Source organism: Lepisosteus platostomus, chromosome 5 (assembly GCF_059453375.1).
Source record: "Lepisosteus platostomus isolate fLepPlt1 chromosome 5, fLepPlt1.hap1, whole genome shotgun sequence".
Classification (NCBI taxonomy): Eukaryota; Metazoa; Chordata; class Actinopteri; order Semionotiformes; family Lepisosteidae; genus Lepisosteus; species Lepisosteus platostomus.
In genome coordinates, this window is record NC_142615.1 from 1,550,887 (window position 1) to 1,569,348 (window position 18,462).

Consider the following 18,462-nt stretch of genomic DNA (forward strand, 5'->3'; position numbering starts at 1 on the left):
GTGCAGTCACGCCCGTGTTCAAAACACGTCTCTCAGAGTGCTCCCAGTAAGACGTTTTGCTGTAGGAAAGGGTACAAAATTATGTTCTATAAAACTATAACACCAACAAAATACTACCGGTGACTAATTTGTAACCATACACTTTCTACATCATAACAATAACTGATAATGATTACGACTGTCAGACAGAGAAATCAGGACATCACAGCCGCCTGAGCACTGCGGTGTGTGTTCAGTGTCAGAGTGTTACTGTCGGAGACAGGAATCTCACAGGCCTGAGCACTGCGGTGTGTGTTCAGTGTCAGTGTGTTACTGTCGGAGACAGGAATCTCAGATGCCTGAGCACTGCGGTGTGTGTTCAGTGTCAGTGTGTTACTGTCAGAGACAGGAATCTCAGAGGCCTGAGCACTGCAGTGTGTGTTCAGTGGTGTGTGTTTCTGTTGGAGAGAGAGATATTAGTGGCGTTCCACAGGGATCTGTATTGGGGCGCAAAGCTCTTAAAAATATCGAATTCAACACCAGATTCAAACCCAAAGCTTTATTGTCATATGCTTACACAGATTTTGTGATTTGTACAAACCATAACAATGCGATAGACTGGAGCACAGTACATCACTGGGGAATCAGACACTGTAGAAGCGACCTGGTACCACCAGCACACTCGTGAAGCAGCTAAAGGGTTAATGATGTGATGACGTTCATCTCCAGCCTGGTGTGGGTGTATCTGTGAAGTATCTAACTGCGACAACAATGGGGAAAACATGGCAAATATTTATAAAGGCAGCCTGGGGTTAAAGCGTTTCTGCAGACCCACCAACACGCGGGTCAACGTCTGTTCAGCGAGAAGCACTGATCTACCTGTCTGGACAGGTGAGAGAAGAACATGACTGATGTACCTGTCTGGACAGGCGAGAGAAGAACATGACTGATCTACCTGTCTGGACAGGCGAGAGGAGGAACATGACTATCTACCTGTCTGGACAGGTGAGAGAAGAACATGACTGATCTACCTGTCTGGACAGGCGAGGGGAGGAACACGACTGAACTACCTGTCTGGACAGGCGAGAGGAGGAACATGACTGATCTACCTGTCTGTACAGGCGAGAGGAGAACATGACTGATCTACCTGTCTGGACAGGCGAGAGGAGGAACATGACTGATCTTCCTGTCTGGACAGCCGAGAGGAGGAACACGACTGATCTACCTGTCTGGACAGGTGAGAGAAGAACATGACTGATCTTCCTGTCTGGACAGGCGAGAGGAGGAACATGACTATCTACCTGTCTGGACAGGTGAGAGAAGAACATGACTGATCTACCTGTCTGGACAGGCGAGGGGAGGAACACGACTGAACTACCTGTCTGGACAGGCGAGAGGAGGAACATGACTGATCTACCTGTCTGTACAGGCGAGAGGAGAACATGACTGATCTACCTGTCTGGACAGGCGAGAGGAGGAACACGACTGATCTACCTGTCTGGACTGGCGAGAGAAGAACATGACTGATCTACCTGTCTGGACAGGTGAGAGAAGAACATGACTGATCTACCTGTCTGGACAGGCGAGAGGAGGAACATGACTGATCTTCCTGTCTGGACAGCCGAGAGGAGGAACACGACTGATCTACCTGTCTGGACAGGTGAGAGAAGAACATGACTGATCTTCCTGTCTGGACAGGCGAGAGAAGAACATGACTGATCTACCTGTCTGGACAGGTGGACAGTTGAGAGAAGAACATGACTGATGTACCTGTCTGGACAGACGAGAGAGGAACATGACTGATCTACCTGTCTGTACAGGCGAGAGGAGGAACACGACTGATCTACCTATCTGGACTGGCGAGAGAAGAACATGACTGATCTACCTGTCTGGACAGGTGAGAGGAGAACATGACTGATCTACCTGTCTGGACAGGTGGACAGTTGAGAGAAGAACATGACTGATGTACCTGTCTGGACAGACGAGAGAGGAACATGACTGATCTACCTGTCTGGACAGGCGAGAGGAGGAACACGACTGATCTACCTATCTGGACTGGCGAGAGAAGAACATGACTGATCTACCTGTCTGGACAGGTGAGAGAAGAACATGACTGATCTTCCTGTCTGGATAGGCGAGAGGAGGAACACGACTGATCTACCTGTCTGGACAGGCGAGAGGAGGAACATGACTGATCTACCTGTCTGGACAGGTGAGAGAAGAACATGACTGATCTACCTGTCTGTACAGGCGAGAGGAGGAACATGACTGATCTACCTGTCTGGACAGGTGAGAGGAGAACATGAGTCAGCAGGAAGACAGTGAAGAGGAGCCAGGTGAGAGGGCTACAGGAGAACAGGAGGGGACCCAGGATGGAGCCCTGGGGAACACCAAGGAGGTGTGGAGAGGAGAACAGTGACCCTACACTGAGCAGTGTAATCTGGGACTACTTCTCCTCCTCCTCCTCTTTCTCCTTCTCCTCATTCTCCTCCTCCTCGTCCTCCTTCTCCTTCTCCTTCACCTCCACCTCCACCTCCACCTCCTCCTCCTCCTTCTCCACGTCCTTCTCCTTCATTTCTTTCTCCTTCTTCCTCTCCTCATCCTCCTTCTCCTCCACGTCCTTCTCCTTCATCTCTTTCTCCTTCTTCCTCTCCTCAGCCTCCTTCTCCTCCACCTCCTCCTCCTTCATCTCTTTCTCCTTCTTCCTCTCCTCCTCCTGCTTCTCCTCCACCTCCTCCTCCTTCATCTCTTTCTCCTTCTTCCTCTCCTCCTCCTGCTTCTCCTCCACCTCCTCCTCCTTCATCTCTTTCTCCTTCTTCCTCTCCTCAGCCTCCTTCTCCTCCACATCCTCCTCCTTCATCTCTTTCTCCTTCTTCCTCTCCTCCTCCTGCTTCTCCTCCACCTCCTCCTCCTTCATCTCTTTCTCCTTCTTCCTCTCCTCCTCCTCCTTCTCCTCCACCTCCTCCTCCTTCATCTCTTTCTCCTTCTTCCTCTCCTCAGCCTCCTTCTCCTCCACCTCCTCCTCCTTCATCTCTTTCTCCTTCTTCCTCTCCTCCTCCTGCTTCTCCTCCACCTGCTCCTCCTTCATCTCTTTCTCCTTCTTCCTCTCCTCCTCCTCCTTCTCCTCCACCTCCTCCTCCTTCTTCCCTTTCTCCTTCTTCCTCTCCTCCTCCCCCTTCTCCTCCACATCCTCCTCCTTCATCTCTTTCTCCTTCTTCCTCTCCTCCTCCTCCTTCTCCTCCACCTCCTCCTCCTTCATCTCTTTCTCCTTCTTCCTCTCCTCCTCCTCCTTCTCCTCCACCTCCTCCTCCTTCATCTCTTTCTCCTTCTTCCTCTCCTCCTCCTCCTTCTCCTCCACCACCTCCTCCTTCATCTCTTTCTCCTTCTTCCTCTCCTCCTCCTCCTTCTCCTCCACCTCCTCCTCCTTCATCTCTTTCTCCTTCTTCCTCTCCTCCTCCTCCTTCTCCTCCACGTCCTCCTCCTTCATCTCTTTCTCCTTCTTCCTCTCCTCCTCCTCCTTCTCCTCCACCTCCTCCTCCTTCATCTCTTTCTCCTTCTTCCTCTCCTCCTCCTCCTTCTCCTCCATCTCCTCCTCCTTCATCTCTTTCTCCTTCTTCCTCTCTTCCTCCTCCTTCTCCTCCACCTCCTCCTCCTTCATCTCTTTCTCCTTCTTCCTCTCCTCCTCCTCCTTCTCCTCCACCTCCTCCTCCTTCATCTCTTTCTCCTTCTTCCTCTCCTCCTCCTCCTTCTCCTCTACGTCCTCCTCCTTCATCTCTTTCTCCTTCTTCCACTCCTCCTCCTTCTCCTCCACCTCCTCCTCCTTCATCTCTTTCTCCTTCTTCCTCTCCTCATCCTCCTTCTCCTCCACCTCCTCCTCCTTCATCTCTTTCTCCTTCTTCCTCTCCTCCTCCTCCTTCTCCTCCACCTCCTCCTCCTTCATCTCTTTCTCCTTCTTCCTCTCCTCCTCCTGCTTCTCCTCCACCTCCTTCTCCTTCATCTCTTTCTCCTTCTTCCTCTCCTCCTCCTCCTTCTCCTCCACCTCCTCCTCCTTCATCTCTTTCTCCTTCTTCCTCTCCTCCTCCTCCTTCTCCTCCACCTCCTCCTCCTTCATCTCTTTCTCCTTCTTCCTCTCCTCCTCCTCCTTCTCCTCCACCTCCTTCTCCTTCTTCCCTTTTTCCTTCTCCTCCTTCTCCCTCTCCCTGTTCTTCACCTTCTTCTTCATTTTCTTTAAATTTATTTTGGCTGATCTCACAGCCTCCTCATTGATGGGACACTTCTGCAGCAGCCCCTGTGTCTCGTGGAACAGACAGTCCACAGCCACAGTGTCACTCCTGGTCACCAGTCTGCTGCTCTCAGCCACAACTGCCTCACGGTCGTAGGTGTGGTGCATCACCACCAGGACAGCGGGCTTGTCCCCTGTGGAGACAGACAGAGACAGGGTCCTGACTGAGCACCTGCAGGGTCAGCTGCTGACAACATATTACTGCACATATATAGAAGTTCAAGCAGGCAGCTGCGTCGGCAGGAACAGGCTGCAGAGGAGCAAGTGAAGGGTTTATTCCAGGCTGGAAAGACAAGACAGGAGCCACAACGTTTCAGCTGCGGAGCCTTGATCTTCAGGCGTGAGAAGAACAGAGATTATACAGCCCTGGAGAACAGGAGTCAGGAGAGAGGAGGAGGCAGGACCAGGGGGAGTCAGGAGAGAGGAGGAGGTGGGAGCAGGGGAAGGCAGGAGAGATTATACAGCCCAGGAGAACAGGAGTCAGGAGAGAGGAGGAGGAGTTGGGAGCAGGGGGAGTCAGGAGAGAGGAGGAGGTGGGAGCAGGGGGAGGCAGGAGAGATTATACAGCCCAGGAGAACAGGAGTCAGGAGAGAGGAGGAGGCAGGAGCAGGGGGAGGCAGGAGAGAGGAGGAGGCAGGAGCAGGGGGAGTCAGGAGAGAGGAGGAGGAGGCAGGAGCAGGGGGAGTCAGGAGAGAGGAGGAGGTGGGAGCAGGGGGAGGCAGGAGAGATTATACAGCCCAGGAGAACAGGAGTCAGGAGAGAGGAGGAGGCGGGAGCAGGGGGAGGCAGGAGAGAGGAGGAGGCAGGAGCAGGGGGAGGCAGGAGAGAGGAGGAGGAGGCGGGAGCAGGGGGGGGCAGAGTGGGCACTCAGGTGGTGAGAGGAGTGAAGTCGACACCTGCATGAGAGCAGAGAGGATTAGGAGGAAACGGGTCTGTCGTTGAGAGAAGGAGGGAGGTGTGATCCTAGGTTCAGGATCGTCTTGGTTTCGGGTGTCTTCTAACACATATATACAGACTCCGGTGGTACTGTAGCTACTCGTATATTTTAAGTGACCACGATCACATCTGCTCAGAGGTCACTGTTCATAATCATAATCAGACAGGCAGGCGTGCGTCTGCTCAGAGGAATTTGTCCGAATAGAGATCAAAACCAGATGTAAGAGCTGAGGCCAGGGACATGAATCTTTTCAGAAGACTACAGGCTTGGCACATAAATATCAAAACGTTACCCGGAATGTTCTGGAGGGCTGCGTCGATGTCGGTCCCGATCCGAGAGCTGACCGGACAGAAGACTACGACTGCGTGAAATTCTTCATCTTTTGTCTCCTCTTTCATGTTGATAAAGAGTCCGAACTTTCTCTTGAGCTTTTCCTTGAACTGCTGGTCGGCTTCATGGGTAACCCCAGCTGTCTGGAAGTAGATTTTGACTGCACGGATGTAAAGCAGAGAGGGACAGTGGAGAAAATACATATATATATATATCTGTCCTGCAACAGGTGATAGTCTGGGAGATGTGAAGCTCCCCAAGGCAAAAGTCTGAAACATCGAAATATTCTTACTCACTGGAAAAATCGAACGTTGATTTACACATCCCACCTCTGACACCAAATGTCAAGAGAGTGTGCGAACCCTTTCCTACACAAACCGCCCTCTGATAACCAAAGACGGAGGCGTTCAAGACCAGCCGAGAGCTGACAGAATCATCCCAGTCCTTCCGGAAGAAATGTTACCGTGCTACACGTCACAGGGCTCCCCGTTTCTGAGCCAGAGAGTCTAAAAACTCCGCGACTTTTCCACTTCAGAAACTGAAGGAGAGTGTTGATCTGCCATTAAAAATACCCGTCAAGTTTCTTAAAAAAGCGTCTCCGTCGTCAGTCTGGACTCCCAGCCAAGTCAAAGGGTGACTCGTCTCTAGATATCTCAAGATCCCAGAATACCCTCTCTGAATTAGTAAAAATAACAATTAAGCCCGAGACCGTTATGCATCTCGAGACGCTGGCCTGACATTAAAAACGTTGGTCCCGCCATGGGAGTTCAGGTGGTCTGTTCGTATCGACGCAGCCAGGCCAGAGGCTACAAGAACTACAAGTTCCAGCTGTGCTGTCTGTGCAGTCATCACAACGTCAGGTCGTGGTGACAACGGCAACAGGAGCTTACCTTTCGGTTTCCAGCAGAATTTGCAGCAGAGATTGAAGCAGAGATTGCAGCACATCGCGTCCAGATCTGGGAAAGTGAAAAGACACTCAAGGTTCGCTGGCAAGAACCATCTACCCAGTACGTTCTTTTCCAAAGGCCAGTTCACCCGCCCGGCTACCTGTGGGCCGAGGAGCACCTGGAGGTCACCCATACACACACAGGGGGAACACGCAGACTCCACCCAGACAGCATCCCCCCCAGATCTGGAACGGAGCCGAACGCGGGGCCCCAGCACCGTGAGGCAGTAACACTGACCCCCTGCACCCCCCACCTGTACCCTACTACACTAGCGAGCAGTGGATAGGGCGCCCCCTGGAGGGCGAGGGACATGGGGGAGGGTGTTCAAGGCAGAGTTTGATAAAGAGGTCTGCACCGGTATGAAATTGAAGCCCGAACCCGAAACCGGTGCCCCTCTCTTCCTCTCAGACTGCGTCGACACACAGGCACGCGCCGAGAGAGGGATTCTCACAGACGCAGTCTTACAGAGCTTGGGCTGAGAAAAACGGGTGTTGGATAAACCTGTGATACGTTTTCAAGTGGGGAACGGCTGACAACTGTTTGCTACAGTAGGTGGGCTCTGTTTCGCCCATAGGAGGGGGAGAGAAAGAGAGAGAGAGAGAGAGTACAAGAGGAGTCACACATTTCTGCTAATAAAAATACATGTAAAACACCCACCAGCAATAATTCATTCGGACTTATTAGAAAACAAAAACCCGAACCGACCCGAACCCTTAGTCATACAGTACATGAAAAACCGACCCGAACCCGCCCCCCACACACACACACACTTTGTCGGGTTTCAGTTTCCGAGAAGACATGATGATGACGAGAGCTGAAGTCCGGGCTGCCGCAGGAGAGAGAGAGAGAGAAACCGCGGCTGTTCCGCAGTCTTGCAAACTCGCTGAACTCTGAAGCGCCCTGCTCTCGGCCTGGCTGCAGAACTTCCGTGACTCGAAAAGACCGTAAAAACACGACCCGAGAGGCCGGAAACGTGTCGGAGAGCTGTTTGCGATTTGTTAGGAATAAATGTCTTCACGGCCCAGACTCAGGGGGTCCACGCCCGGCCGAGACCCCGAAACCGGATTAACCCAGTGAAGGAAACGAAAGCGCAGCGGACAGCTGTACATGCATACAGGAGAACCCCCACCGATGGAGACAGGGGTCATTTGTTGAGATGAAATACACAAACCAAGGGCTCTCAGCCTTGCGGGCTGCGCGCATCGCTAAAAACTGGCCGCCATACTCACCCAGAGAAATGAAAATAAACGCACTTCACGTCGGAAGAAAGTGAGACGAGTTTGTGAAGATCAGGCGACGACGTGCACTCCCAGAGCAGTGAAAACGAAAGTAAAAGTGTGTGTGTGTGTGTGTGTGTCTATACAGTGTGTCCAGTAAGAGTCTGTACAGGAGTGTGTGTGTGTCTATACAGTGTGTCCAATAAGAGTCTGTACAGGAGTCTGTGTGTGTGTCTATACAGTGTGTCCAGTAAGAGTCTGTACAGGAGAGTGTGTGTGTGTCTATACAGTGTGTCCAGTAAGAGTCTGTACAGGAGTGTGTGTGTGTGTGTCTATACAGTGTGTCCAATAAGAGTCTGTACAGGAGGGTGTGTGTGTGTCTATACAGTGTGTCCAATAAGAGTCTGTACAGGAGTGTGTGTGTGTGTCTAAACAGTGTGTCCAATAAGAGTCTGTACAGGAGTGTGTGTGTGTGTGTGTCTATACAGTGTGTCCAATAAAAGTCAGAGTGTTCTTGTCAGAGACAGGAATCTCAAAGGCCTGAGCACTGCGGTGTGTGTTCAGTGTCAGTGTGTTACTGTCGGAGACAGGAATCTCACAAGCCTGAGCACTGCGGTGTGTGTTCAGTGTCAGTGTTACTGTCAGAGACAGGAATCTCAGATGCCTGAGCACTGCGGTGTGTGTTCAGTGTCAGAGTGTTTTTGTCAGAGACAGGAATCTCACAAGCCTGAGCACTGCGGTGTGTGTTCAGTGTCAGTGTGTTACTGTCGGAGACAGGAATCTCAGAGGCCTGAGCACTGCAGTGTGTGTTCAGTGGTGTGTGTTTCTGTTGGAGAGAGAGATATTAGTGGTGTTACACAGGGATCTGTATTGGGGCGCAAAGCTCTTAAAAATATCGAATTCAACACCAGATTCAAACCCAAAGCTTTATTGTCATATGCTTACACAGATTTTGCGATTTGTACAAATCATAACAATGCGATAGACTGGAGCACAGTACATCACTGGGGAATCAGACACTGTAGAAGCGACCTGGTACCACCAGCACACTCGTGAAGCAGCTAAAGGGTTAATGATGTGATGACGTTCATCTCCAGCCTGGTGTGGGTGTATCTGTGAAGTATCTAACTGCAACAACAATGGGGAAAACATGGCAAATATTTATAAAGGCAGCCTGGAGTTAAAGTGTTTCTGCAGACCCACCAACACGCGGGTCAACGTCTGTTCAGCGAGAAGCACTGATCTACCTGTCTGGACAGGTGAGAGAAGAACATGACTGATCTACCTGTCTGGACAGGTGAGAGAAGAACAAGACTGATCTACCTGTCTGGACAGGTGAGAGGAGGAACATGACTGATCTACCTGTCTGGACAGGCGAGAGGAGGAACACGACTGATCTACCTGTCTGGACAGGCGAGAGAAGAACATGACTGATCTACCTGTCTGGACAGGTGAAAGAAGAACATGACTGATGTACCTGTCTGGACAGGCGAGAGAAGAACATGACTGATCTACCTGTCTGGACAGGCGAGAGAAGAACATGACTGATCTACCTGTCTGGACAGGTGAGAGGAGGAACATGACTGATCTACCTGTCTGTACAGGCGAGAGGAGAAAAATGACCGATCTACCTGTCTGGACAAGTGAGAGAGGAACATGACTGATCTACCTGTCTGGACAGGTGAGAGAGGAACATGACTGATCTATCTGCCTGGACAGGCGAGAGGAGGAACACGACTGATCTACCTGTCTGGACAGGTGAGAGAAGAACATGACTATCTACCTGTCTGGACAGGCAAGACAGGAACATGACTGATCTACCTGTCTGAACAGGTGAGACAAGAACATGACTGAGGTACGTGTCTGGACAGGTGAGAGGAGAACACGACTGATCTACCTGTCTGGACAGGTGAGAGGAGACCACGACTGATCTACCTGTCTGGACAGGCGAGAGAAGAACATGACTGATCTACCTGTGTGGACAGGTGAGAGGAGGACATGACTGATCTACCTGTCTGGACAGGCGAGAGAGGAACATGACTGATCTACCTGTCTGGACAGACGAGAGGAGGAACATGACTTATCTACCTGTCTGGACAGGCGAGAGGAGGAACACGACTGATCTACCTGTCTGGACAGGTGAGAGAAGAACATGACTGATCTACCTGTCTGGACAGGTGAGAGGAGACCACGACTGATCTACCTGTCTGGACAGGCAAGAGAAGAACATGACTGATCTACCTGTCTGGACAGACGAGAGGAGGAACATGACTGATCTACCTGTCTGGATAGGCGAGAGGAGAACATGACTGATCTACCTGTCTGGACAGGTGAGAGGAGAACATGACTGATCTACCTGTCTGGACAGGCGAGAGGAGGAACACGACTGAACTACCTGTCTGGACAGGCGAGAGGAGGAACACAACTGATCTACCTGTCTGGACAGGTGAGAGAAGAACATGACTGATCTACCTGTCTGGACAGGCGAGAGGAGAAAAATGACCGATCTACCTGTCTGGACAAGTGAGAGAGGAACATGACTGATCTACCTGTCTGGACAGGTGAGAGAGGAACATGACTGATCTACCTGTCTGGACAGGCAAGAGGAGGAACACGACTGATCTACCTGTCTGGACAGGTGAGAGAAGAACATGACTATCTACCTGTCTGGACAGGCAAGACAGGAACATGACTGATCTACCTGTCTGAACAGGTGAGACAAGAACATGACTGAGGTACCTGTCTGGACAGGTGAGAGGAGAACACGACTGATCTACCTGTCTGGACAGGTGAGAGGAGACCACGACTGATCTACCTGTCTGGACAGGCGAGAGAAGAACATGACTGAACTACCTGTCTGGACAGATGAGAGGAGGAACATGACTGATCTACCTGTCTGGATAGGCGAGAGGAGAACATGACTGATCTACCTGTCTGGACAGGTGAGAGGAGACCACGACTGATCTACCTGTCTGGACAGGCAAGAGAAGAACATGACTGATCTACCTGCCTGGACAGACGAGAGGAGGAACATTACTGATCTACCTGTCTGGATAGGCGAGAGGAGAACATGACTGATCTACCTGTCTGGACAGGTGAGAGGAGAACATGACTGATCTACCTGTCTGGACAGGCGAGAGGAGGAACACGACTGAACTACCTGTCTGGACAGGCGAGAGGAGGAACACAACTGATCTACCTGTCTGGACAGGTGAGAGAAGAACATGACTGATCTACCTGTCTGGACAGGCGAGAGGAGAAAAATGACCGATCTACCTGTCTGGACAAGTGAGAGAGGAACATGACTGATCTACCTGTCTGGACAGGTGAGAGAGGAACATGACTGATCTACCTGTCTGGATAGGCGAGAGAAGAACATGACTGATCTACCTGTCTGGACAGGCGAGAGAAGAACATGACTGATCTACCTGTGTGGACAGGTGAGAGGAGGACATGACTGATCTACCTGTCTGGACAGGCGAGAGAGGAACATGACTGATCTACCTGTCTGGACAGATGAGAGGAGGAACATGACTGATCTACCTGTCTGGATAGGCGAGAGCAGAACATGACTGATCTACCTGTCTGGACAGGTGAGAGGAGACCACGACTGATCTACCTGTCTGGACAGGCAAGAGAAGAACATGACTGATCTACCTGTCTGGACAGGTGAGAGGAGAACATGACTGATCTACCTGTCTGGACAGGCGAGAGGAGGAACACGACTGAACTACCTGTCTGGACAGGCGAGAGGAGGAACACAACTGATCTACCTGTCTGGACAGGTGAGAGAAGAACATGACTGATCTATCTGTCTGGACAGGCGAGAGGAGGAACACGACTGATCTACCTGTCTGGACAGATGAGAGAAGAACATGACTGATCTACCTGTCTGGACAGGCGAGAGGAGGAACACGACTGAACTACCTGTCTGGACAGGCGAGAGGAGGAACACGACTGATCTATCTGTCTGGACATGTGAGAGAAGAACATGACTGATCTTCCTGTCTGGACAGGTGAGAGAAGAACATGACTGATCTACCTGTCTGGACAGGCGAGAGAAGAACATGACTGATCTACCTGTCTGGACAGGCGAGAGAAGAACATGACTGATCTACCTGTCTGGACAGGCGAGAGAAGAACATGACTGATCTACCTGTCTGGACAGGCGAGAGGAGAACATGACTGATCTACCTGTCTGGACAGGCAAGACAGGAACATGACTGATCTACCTGTCTGGACAGGCAAGAGAAGAACATGACTATCTACCTGTCTGGACAGGTGAGAGGAGAACATGACTGATCTACCTGTCTGGACAGGTGAGAGGAGAACATGACTATCTACCTGTCTGGACAGGTGAGAGGAGGAACATGATTGATCTACCTGACTGGACAGGTGAGAGAAGAACATGACTGATCTACCTGTCTGGACAGTTGAGAGAAGAACATGACTGATCTACCTGACTGGACAGGTGAGAGAAGAACATGACTGATCTACCTGTCTGGACAGGCGAGAGGAGAACATGACTGATCTACCTGTCTGGACAGGCAAGAGGAGGAACAAGACTGATCTACCTGTCTGGACAGGCGAGAGGAGAACATGACTGATCTACCTGTCTGGACAGGTGAGAGGAGAACATGACTGATCTACCTGTCTGGACAGGTGAGAGGAGAACATGACTGATCTACCTGTCTGGACAGGTAAAAGAGGAGGAACATGACCGATCTACCTGTCTGGACAGGCGAGAGGAGGAACATGACTGATCTACCTGTCTGGACAGGCGAGAGGAGGAACAGGACTGATCTACCTGTCTGGACAGGTGAACAGGTGAGAGGAGAACATGGCTGATCTCCCTGTCTGGACAGGCGAGAGAGGAACATGGCCAGTCTAGGGTGAGAGGAGAGCAGGGACGAGAGGCACACAGAGCAGGGGGCAGGAAGGGATGAAGGGTGAGTGGAGGGCACCAACAGCCCATCTCGTCTGTGTTGAGGAGGAGACCTGGGCATCAGAGGAGGGGGCAGAGAGACACTGGAGAACCATCAGCAGGAAGACAGTGGAGAGGAGCCAGGTGAGAGGGCTACAGGAGAACAGGAGGGACCCAGGATGGAGCCCTGGGGAACACCAAGGAGGTGTGGAGAGGAGAACAGTGACCCTACACTGAGCAGTGTAATCTGGGACTACCTCTCCTCCTCCTTCTCCTTCATCTCTTTCTCCTTCTACCTCTCCTTCTCCTCTTCCTCCTTCTCTTCCTTTTTCTCCTTCTACTTATTCTCCTTCACCTTCTTTTTCATTTTATTTAAATTTCTTTTGGCTAATTTCACAGCTCGCTTATTGGTGGGACAGTTCTCCAGCAGCCCCTCTGTCTCGTGGAACAGACAGTCCACAGCCACAGTGTCACTCCTGGTCACCAGTCTGCTGCTCTCAGCCACAACTGCCTCGGGGTCGTAGGTGTGGTGCATCACCACCAGGACAGCGGGCTTGTCCCCTGTGGAGACAGACAGAGACAGGGTCCTGACTGAGCACCTGCAGGGTCAGCTGCTGACAACATATTACTGCACATATATAGAAGTTCAAGCAGGCAGCTGCGTCGGCAGGCACAGGCTGCAGAGGAGCAAGTGAAGGGTTTATTCCAGGGTGGAAAGACAAGACAGGAGCCACAACGTTTCAGCTGCGGAGCCTTGATCTTCAGGCGTGAGAAGGACAGAGATTATACAGCCCTGGAGAACAGGAGTCAGGAGAGAGGAGGAGGCAGGACCAGGGGGAGTCAGGAGAGAGGAGGAGGAGGCAGGAGCAGGGGGAGTCAGGAGAGAGGAGGAGGTGGGAGCAGGGGAAGGCAGGAGAGAGGAGGAGGAGACAGGAGCAGGGGGAGTCAGGAGAGAGGAGGAGGTGGGAGCAGGGGAAGGCAGGAGAGATTATACAGCCCTGGAGAACAGGAGTCAGGAGAGAGGAGGAGGCAGGACCAGGGGGAGTCAGGAGAGAGGAGGAGGAGGCAGGAGCAGGGGAAGGCAGGAGAGATTATACAGCCCAGGAGAACAGGAGTCAGGAGAGAGGAGGAGGCAGGAGCAGGGGGAGTCAGGAGAGAGGAGGAGGAGGTGGGAGCAGGGGAAGGCAGGAGAGATTATACAGCCCTGGAGAACAGGAGTCAGGAGAGAGGAGGAGGCAGGAGCAGGGGGAGTCAGGAGAGAGGAGGAGGAGGCAGGAGCAGGGGGAGTCAGGAGAGAGGAGGAGGTGGGAGCAGGGGAAGGCAGGAGAGAGGAGGTGGAGGCAGGAGCAGGGGGAGTCAGGAGAGAGGAGGAGGTGGGAGCAGGGGAAGGCAGGAGAGATTATACAGCCCAGGAGAACAGGAGTCAGGAGAGAGGAGGAGGCAGGAGCAGGGGGAGTCAGGAGAGAGGAGGAGGAGGCAGGAGCAGGGGGAGTCAGGAGAGAGGAGGAGGTGGGAGCAGGGGGAGGCAGGAGAGATTATACAGCCCAGGAGAACAGGAGTCAGGAGAGAGGAGGAGGCGGGAGCAGGGGGAGGCAGGAGAGAGGAGGAGGCAGGAGCAGGGGGAGGCAGGAGAGAGGAGGAGGAGGCGGGAGCAGGGGGGGGCAGAGTGGGCACTCAGGTGGTGAGAGGGGTGAAGTCGACACCTGCATGAGAGCAGAGAGGATTAGGAGGAAACGGGTCTGTCGTTGAGAGAAGGAGGGAGGTGTGATCCTAGTTTCAGGATCGTCTTGGTTTCGGGTGTCTTCTAACACATATATACAGACTCCGGTGGTACTGTAGCTACTCGTATATTTTAAGTGACCACGATCACATCTGCTCAGAGGTCACTGTTCATAATCATAATCAGACAGGCAGGCGTGCGTCTGCTCAGAGGAATTTGTCCGAATAGAGATCAAAACCAGATGTAAGAGCTGAGGCCAGGGACATGAATCTTTTCAGAAGACTACAGGCTTGGCACATAAATATCAAAACGTTACCCGGAATCTTCTGGAGGGCTGCGTCGATGTCGGTCCCGATCCGAGAGCTGACCGGACAGAAGACTACGACTGCGTGAAATTCTTCAGCTTTTGTCTCCTCTTTCATGTTGATAAAGAGTCCGAACTTTCTCTTGAGCTTTTCCTTGAACTCCTTGTCGGCTTCATGGGTAACCCCAGCTGTCTGGAAGTTGATTTTGACTGCACGGATGTAAAGCAGAGAGGGACAGTGGAGAAAATACATATATATATATCTGTCCTGCAACAGGTGATAGTCTGGGAGATGTGAAGCTCCCCAAGGCAAAAGTCTGAAACATCGAAATATTCTTACTCACTGGAAAAATCGAACGTTGATTTACACATCCCACCCCTGACACCAAATGTCAAGAGAGTGTGCGAACCCTTTCCTACACAAACTGCCCTCGTCTCTAGACATCTCAAGATCCCAGAATACCCTCTCTGAATGAGTAAAAATAACAATTAAGCCCGAGACCGTTATGCATCTCGAGATGCTGGCCTGACATTAAAAACGTCGGTCCCGCCATGGGAGTTCAGCTGGTCTGTTCGTATCGACGCATCGGGAGCTTACCTTTCGGTCTGAGGCCGAGTCTTCTGAGTTTCAAGGCCATACCTGGAAAAGTGAAAAGACACTCAAGGTTCGCTGTCAAGAACCATCTACCCAGTACGGGGTACTGGGGCCTATCCCAGCAAGCCCCAGGAGCAGAGCTCACACAAAGCACACACAGGTACTCACTCTCACCTGCGCCGGTCTTTTCCAAAGGCCAGTTCACCCGCCCGGCTACCTGTGGGCCAAGGAGCACCTGGAGGTCACCCATACACACACAGGGGGAACACGCAGACTCCACCCAGACAGCACCCCCAGGTCTGGAACGGAGCCGAACGTGGGGCCCCAGCACCGTGAGGCAGTAACACTGACCCCCTGCACCCCCCACCTGTACCCTACTACACTAACGAGCAGTGGATAGGGCGCCCCCTGGAGGGCGAGGGACATGGGGGAGGGTGTTCAAGGCAGAGCTCTGCACCGGTATGAAACTGAAGCCCCGAACCCGAAACCGGTGCCCCTCTCTTCCTCTCAGACTGCGTCGACACACAGGCACGCGCCGAGAGAGGGATTCTCACAGACGCAGTCTTACAGAGCTTGGGCTGAGAAAAACGGGTGTTGGATAAACCCGCGATAGTAGGTGGGCTCTGTTTAGCCAATTCTGCCAATTCGCTAATTTCTGCTAATAAAAATACATTTAAAAACACCCACCAGCAATAATTCATTCGGACTTATTAGAAAACAAAAACCCGAACCGACACGAACCCTTAGTCGTACAGTACATGAAAAACCGACCCGAACCCGCCCCCCACACACACACTTTGTAGCTCAAGGGCATCGAAGTTCCGGTCCGGGGAGAGGAAAGAACTGGATCTCCAGAACCTGGGATATGGATGAGCATGTCAGGGGGGTTTCAGGAGCGATTCAGGAGGACGCGAAAGAACGCACCTGGACAGCCGTCCTCGTCGTGATGTACCGGTGGTAAAACACGTTTTTTTAACCTAAGCGAGAGGCGCTCGGAAACTACACGCGGTTGCAGGTATGCATACACAGTATTCACGGAAGGACTGCTGTCGTGTGGTTCTCTGTGGAAAGAAAAGGCGGTTCCGAACAGCCAAATCACACTCACACACACACAAGCGGGGAAACGGCCCCCGCTTTCTGTCTGACCAACACGGGAGCTCTGCCAGGACCGAGGTGGGGCTGAGCCGAGTTTAAACTCGGTTTCAGTTTCCGAGAAGACATGATGATAACGAGAGCCGAAGTCCGGGCTGCCGCAGGAGAGAGAGAGAGAGAAACCGCGGCTGTTGCGCAGTCTTGCAAACTCGCTGAACTCTGAAGCGCCCTGCTCTCGGCCCGGATGCAGAACTTCCGTGACTCGAAAAGACCGTAAAAACACGACCCGAGAGGCCGGAAACGTGTCGGAGCGCTGTTTGCGATTTGTTAGGAATAAATGTCTTCACGGCCCAGACTCACGGGGGTCCAAGCCCGGCCGAGACCCCGAAACCGGATTAACCCGGTGAAGTAAACGAAAGCGCAGCGGACAGGTGTACATGCATACAGGAGAACCCCCACCGATGGAGACAGGGGTCATTTGTTGAGATGAAATACACAAACCAAGGGCTCTCAGCCTTGCGCGCTGCGCGCATCGCTAAAAACTGACCGCCATACTCACCCAGAGAAATGAAAATAAACGCACTTCACGTCGGAAGAAAGTGAGACGAGTTTGTGCAGATCAGGCGACGACGTGCACTCCCAGAGCAGTGATAACGAAAGTAAAAGTGTGTGTCAATAAGACTCTGTACAGGTGTGTGTGTGTGCGTGCGCATCTATACAGTGTGTCCAATAAGAGTCTGTACAGGAGTGTGTGTGTGTCTATACAGTGTGTCCAGTAAGAGTCTGTACAGGAGAGTGTGTGTCTATACAGTGTGTCCAATAAGAGTCTGTACAGGAGTGTGTGTGTCTATACAGTGTGTCCAATAAGAGTCTGTACAGGTGTGTGTGTGTCTATACAGTGTGTCCAATAAGAGTCTGTACAGGACTGTGTGTGTGTCTATACAGTGTGTCCAGTAAGAGTCTGTACAGGAGTGTTTGTGTGTCTATACAGTATGTCCAATAAGAGTCTGTACAGGAGTGTGTGTGTCTATACAGTGTGTCCAGTAAGAGTCTGTACAGGTGTGTATGTGTCTATACAGTGTGTCCAGTAAGAGTCTGTACAGGAGTGTGTGTGTGTCTATACAGTGTGTCCAATAAGAGTCTGTACAGGAGTGTGTGTGTCTATACAGTGTGTCCAGTAAGAGTCTGTACAGGAGTGTGTGTGTGTCTATACAGTGTGTCCAGTAAGAGTCTGTACAGGAGTGTGTGTGTGTCTATACAGTGTGTCCAATAAGAGTCTGTACAGAAGTGTGTGTGTGTCTATACAGTGTGTCCAGTAAGAGTCTGTACAGGAGTGTGTGTGTGTCTATACAGTGTGTCCAATAAGAGTCTGTACAGGTGTGTGTGTGTCTATACAGTGTGTCCAATAAGAGTCTGTACAGGAGTGTGTGTGTGTCTATACAGTGTGTCCAGTAAGAGTCTGTACAGGAGTGTGTGTGTGTCTATACAGTGTGTCCAATAAGAGTCTGTACAGGAGAGTGTGTGTGTCTATACAGTGTGTCCAATAAGAGTCTGTACAGGAGTGTGTGTGTCTATACAGTGTGTCCATTAAGAGTCTGTACAGGAGTGTGTGTGTGTGTCTATACAGTGTGTCCAATAAGAGTCAGAGTGTTCTTGTCAGAGACAGGAATCTCACAGGCCTGAGCACTGCGGTGTCTGTTCAGTGTCAGAGTGTTCTTGTCAGAGACAGGAATCTCACAAGCCTGAACACTGCGGTGTGTGTTCAGTGGTGTGTGTTTCTGTTGGAGAGAGAGATATTAGTGGTGTTCCACAGGGATCTGTATTGGGGCGCAAAGCTCTTAAAAATATCGAATTCAACACCAGATTCAAACCCAAAGCTTTATTGTCATATGCTTACACAGATTTTGCGATTTGTACAAATCATAACAATGCGATAGACTGGAGCACAGTACATCACTGGGGAATCAGACACTGTAGAAGCGACCTGGTACCACCAGCACACTCGTGAAGCAGCTAAAGGGTTAAAGATGTGATGACGTTCATCTTCAGCCTGGTGTGGGTGTATCTGTGAAGTATCTAACTGCGACAACAATGGGGAAAACATGGCAAATATTTATAAAGGCAGCCTGGAGTTA

At 51.6% G+C, this 18,462-nt stretch overlaps 1 protein-coding gene across 19 annotated transcripts in view; it reads right to left on the bottom strand.

The window, feature by feature from the left end:
• Positions 1-523: 523 nt before the first annotated feature.
• LOC148662372 (uncharacterized) overlaps positions 524-18,462 on the bottom strand; it is a 30,912-nt gene continuing 12,973 nt past the window's right edge. For 5 of the 19 annotated variants that reach the window (XM_088631839.1, XM_088631844.1, XM_088631835.1 and 2 more), the window contains 2 exons: positions 5,491-5,688; positions 524-4,395 (listed from right to left, as the gene is read on the bottom strand). In XM_088631839.1, the coding sequence (XP_088487965.1) occupies positions 2,426-4,395; positions 5,491-5,688 (2,168 nt within the window). In that variant the 3' untranslated portion in view covers positions 524-2,425. Of the gene's footprint in view, positions 4,396-5,490; positions 5,689-6,418; positions 6,485-7,704; positions 7,897-15,238; positions 15,281-15,409; positions 15,540-16,159; positions 16,867-16,886; positions 17,210-18,462 lie in introns of those variants that run through there. The other 14 variants (XR_015936681.1, XM_088631843.1, XM_088631847.1 and 11 more) reach the window with 14 other exon arrangements.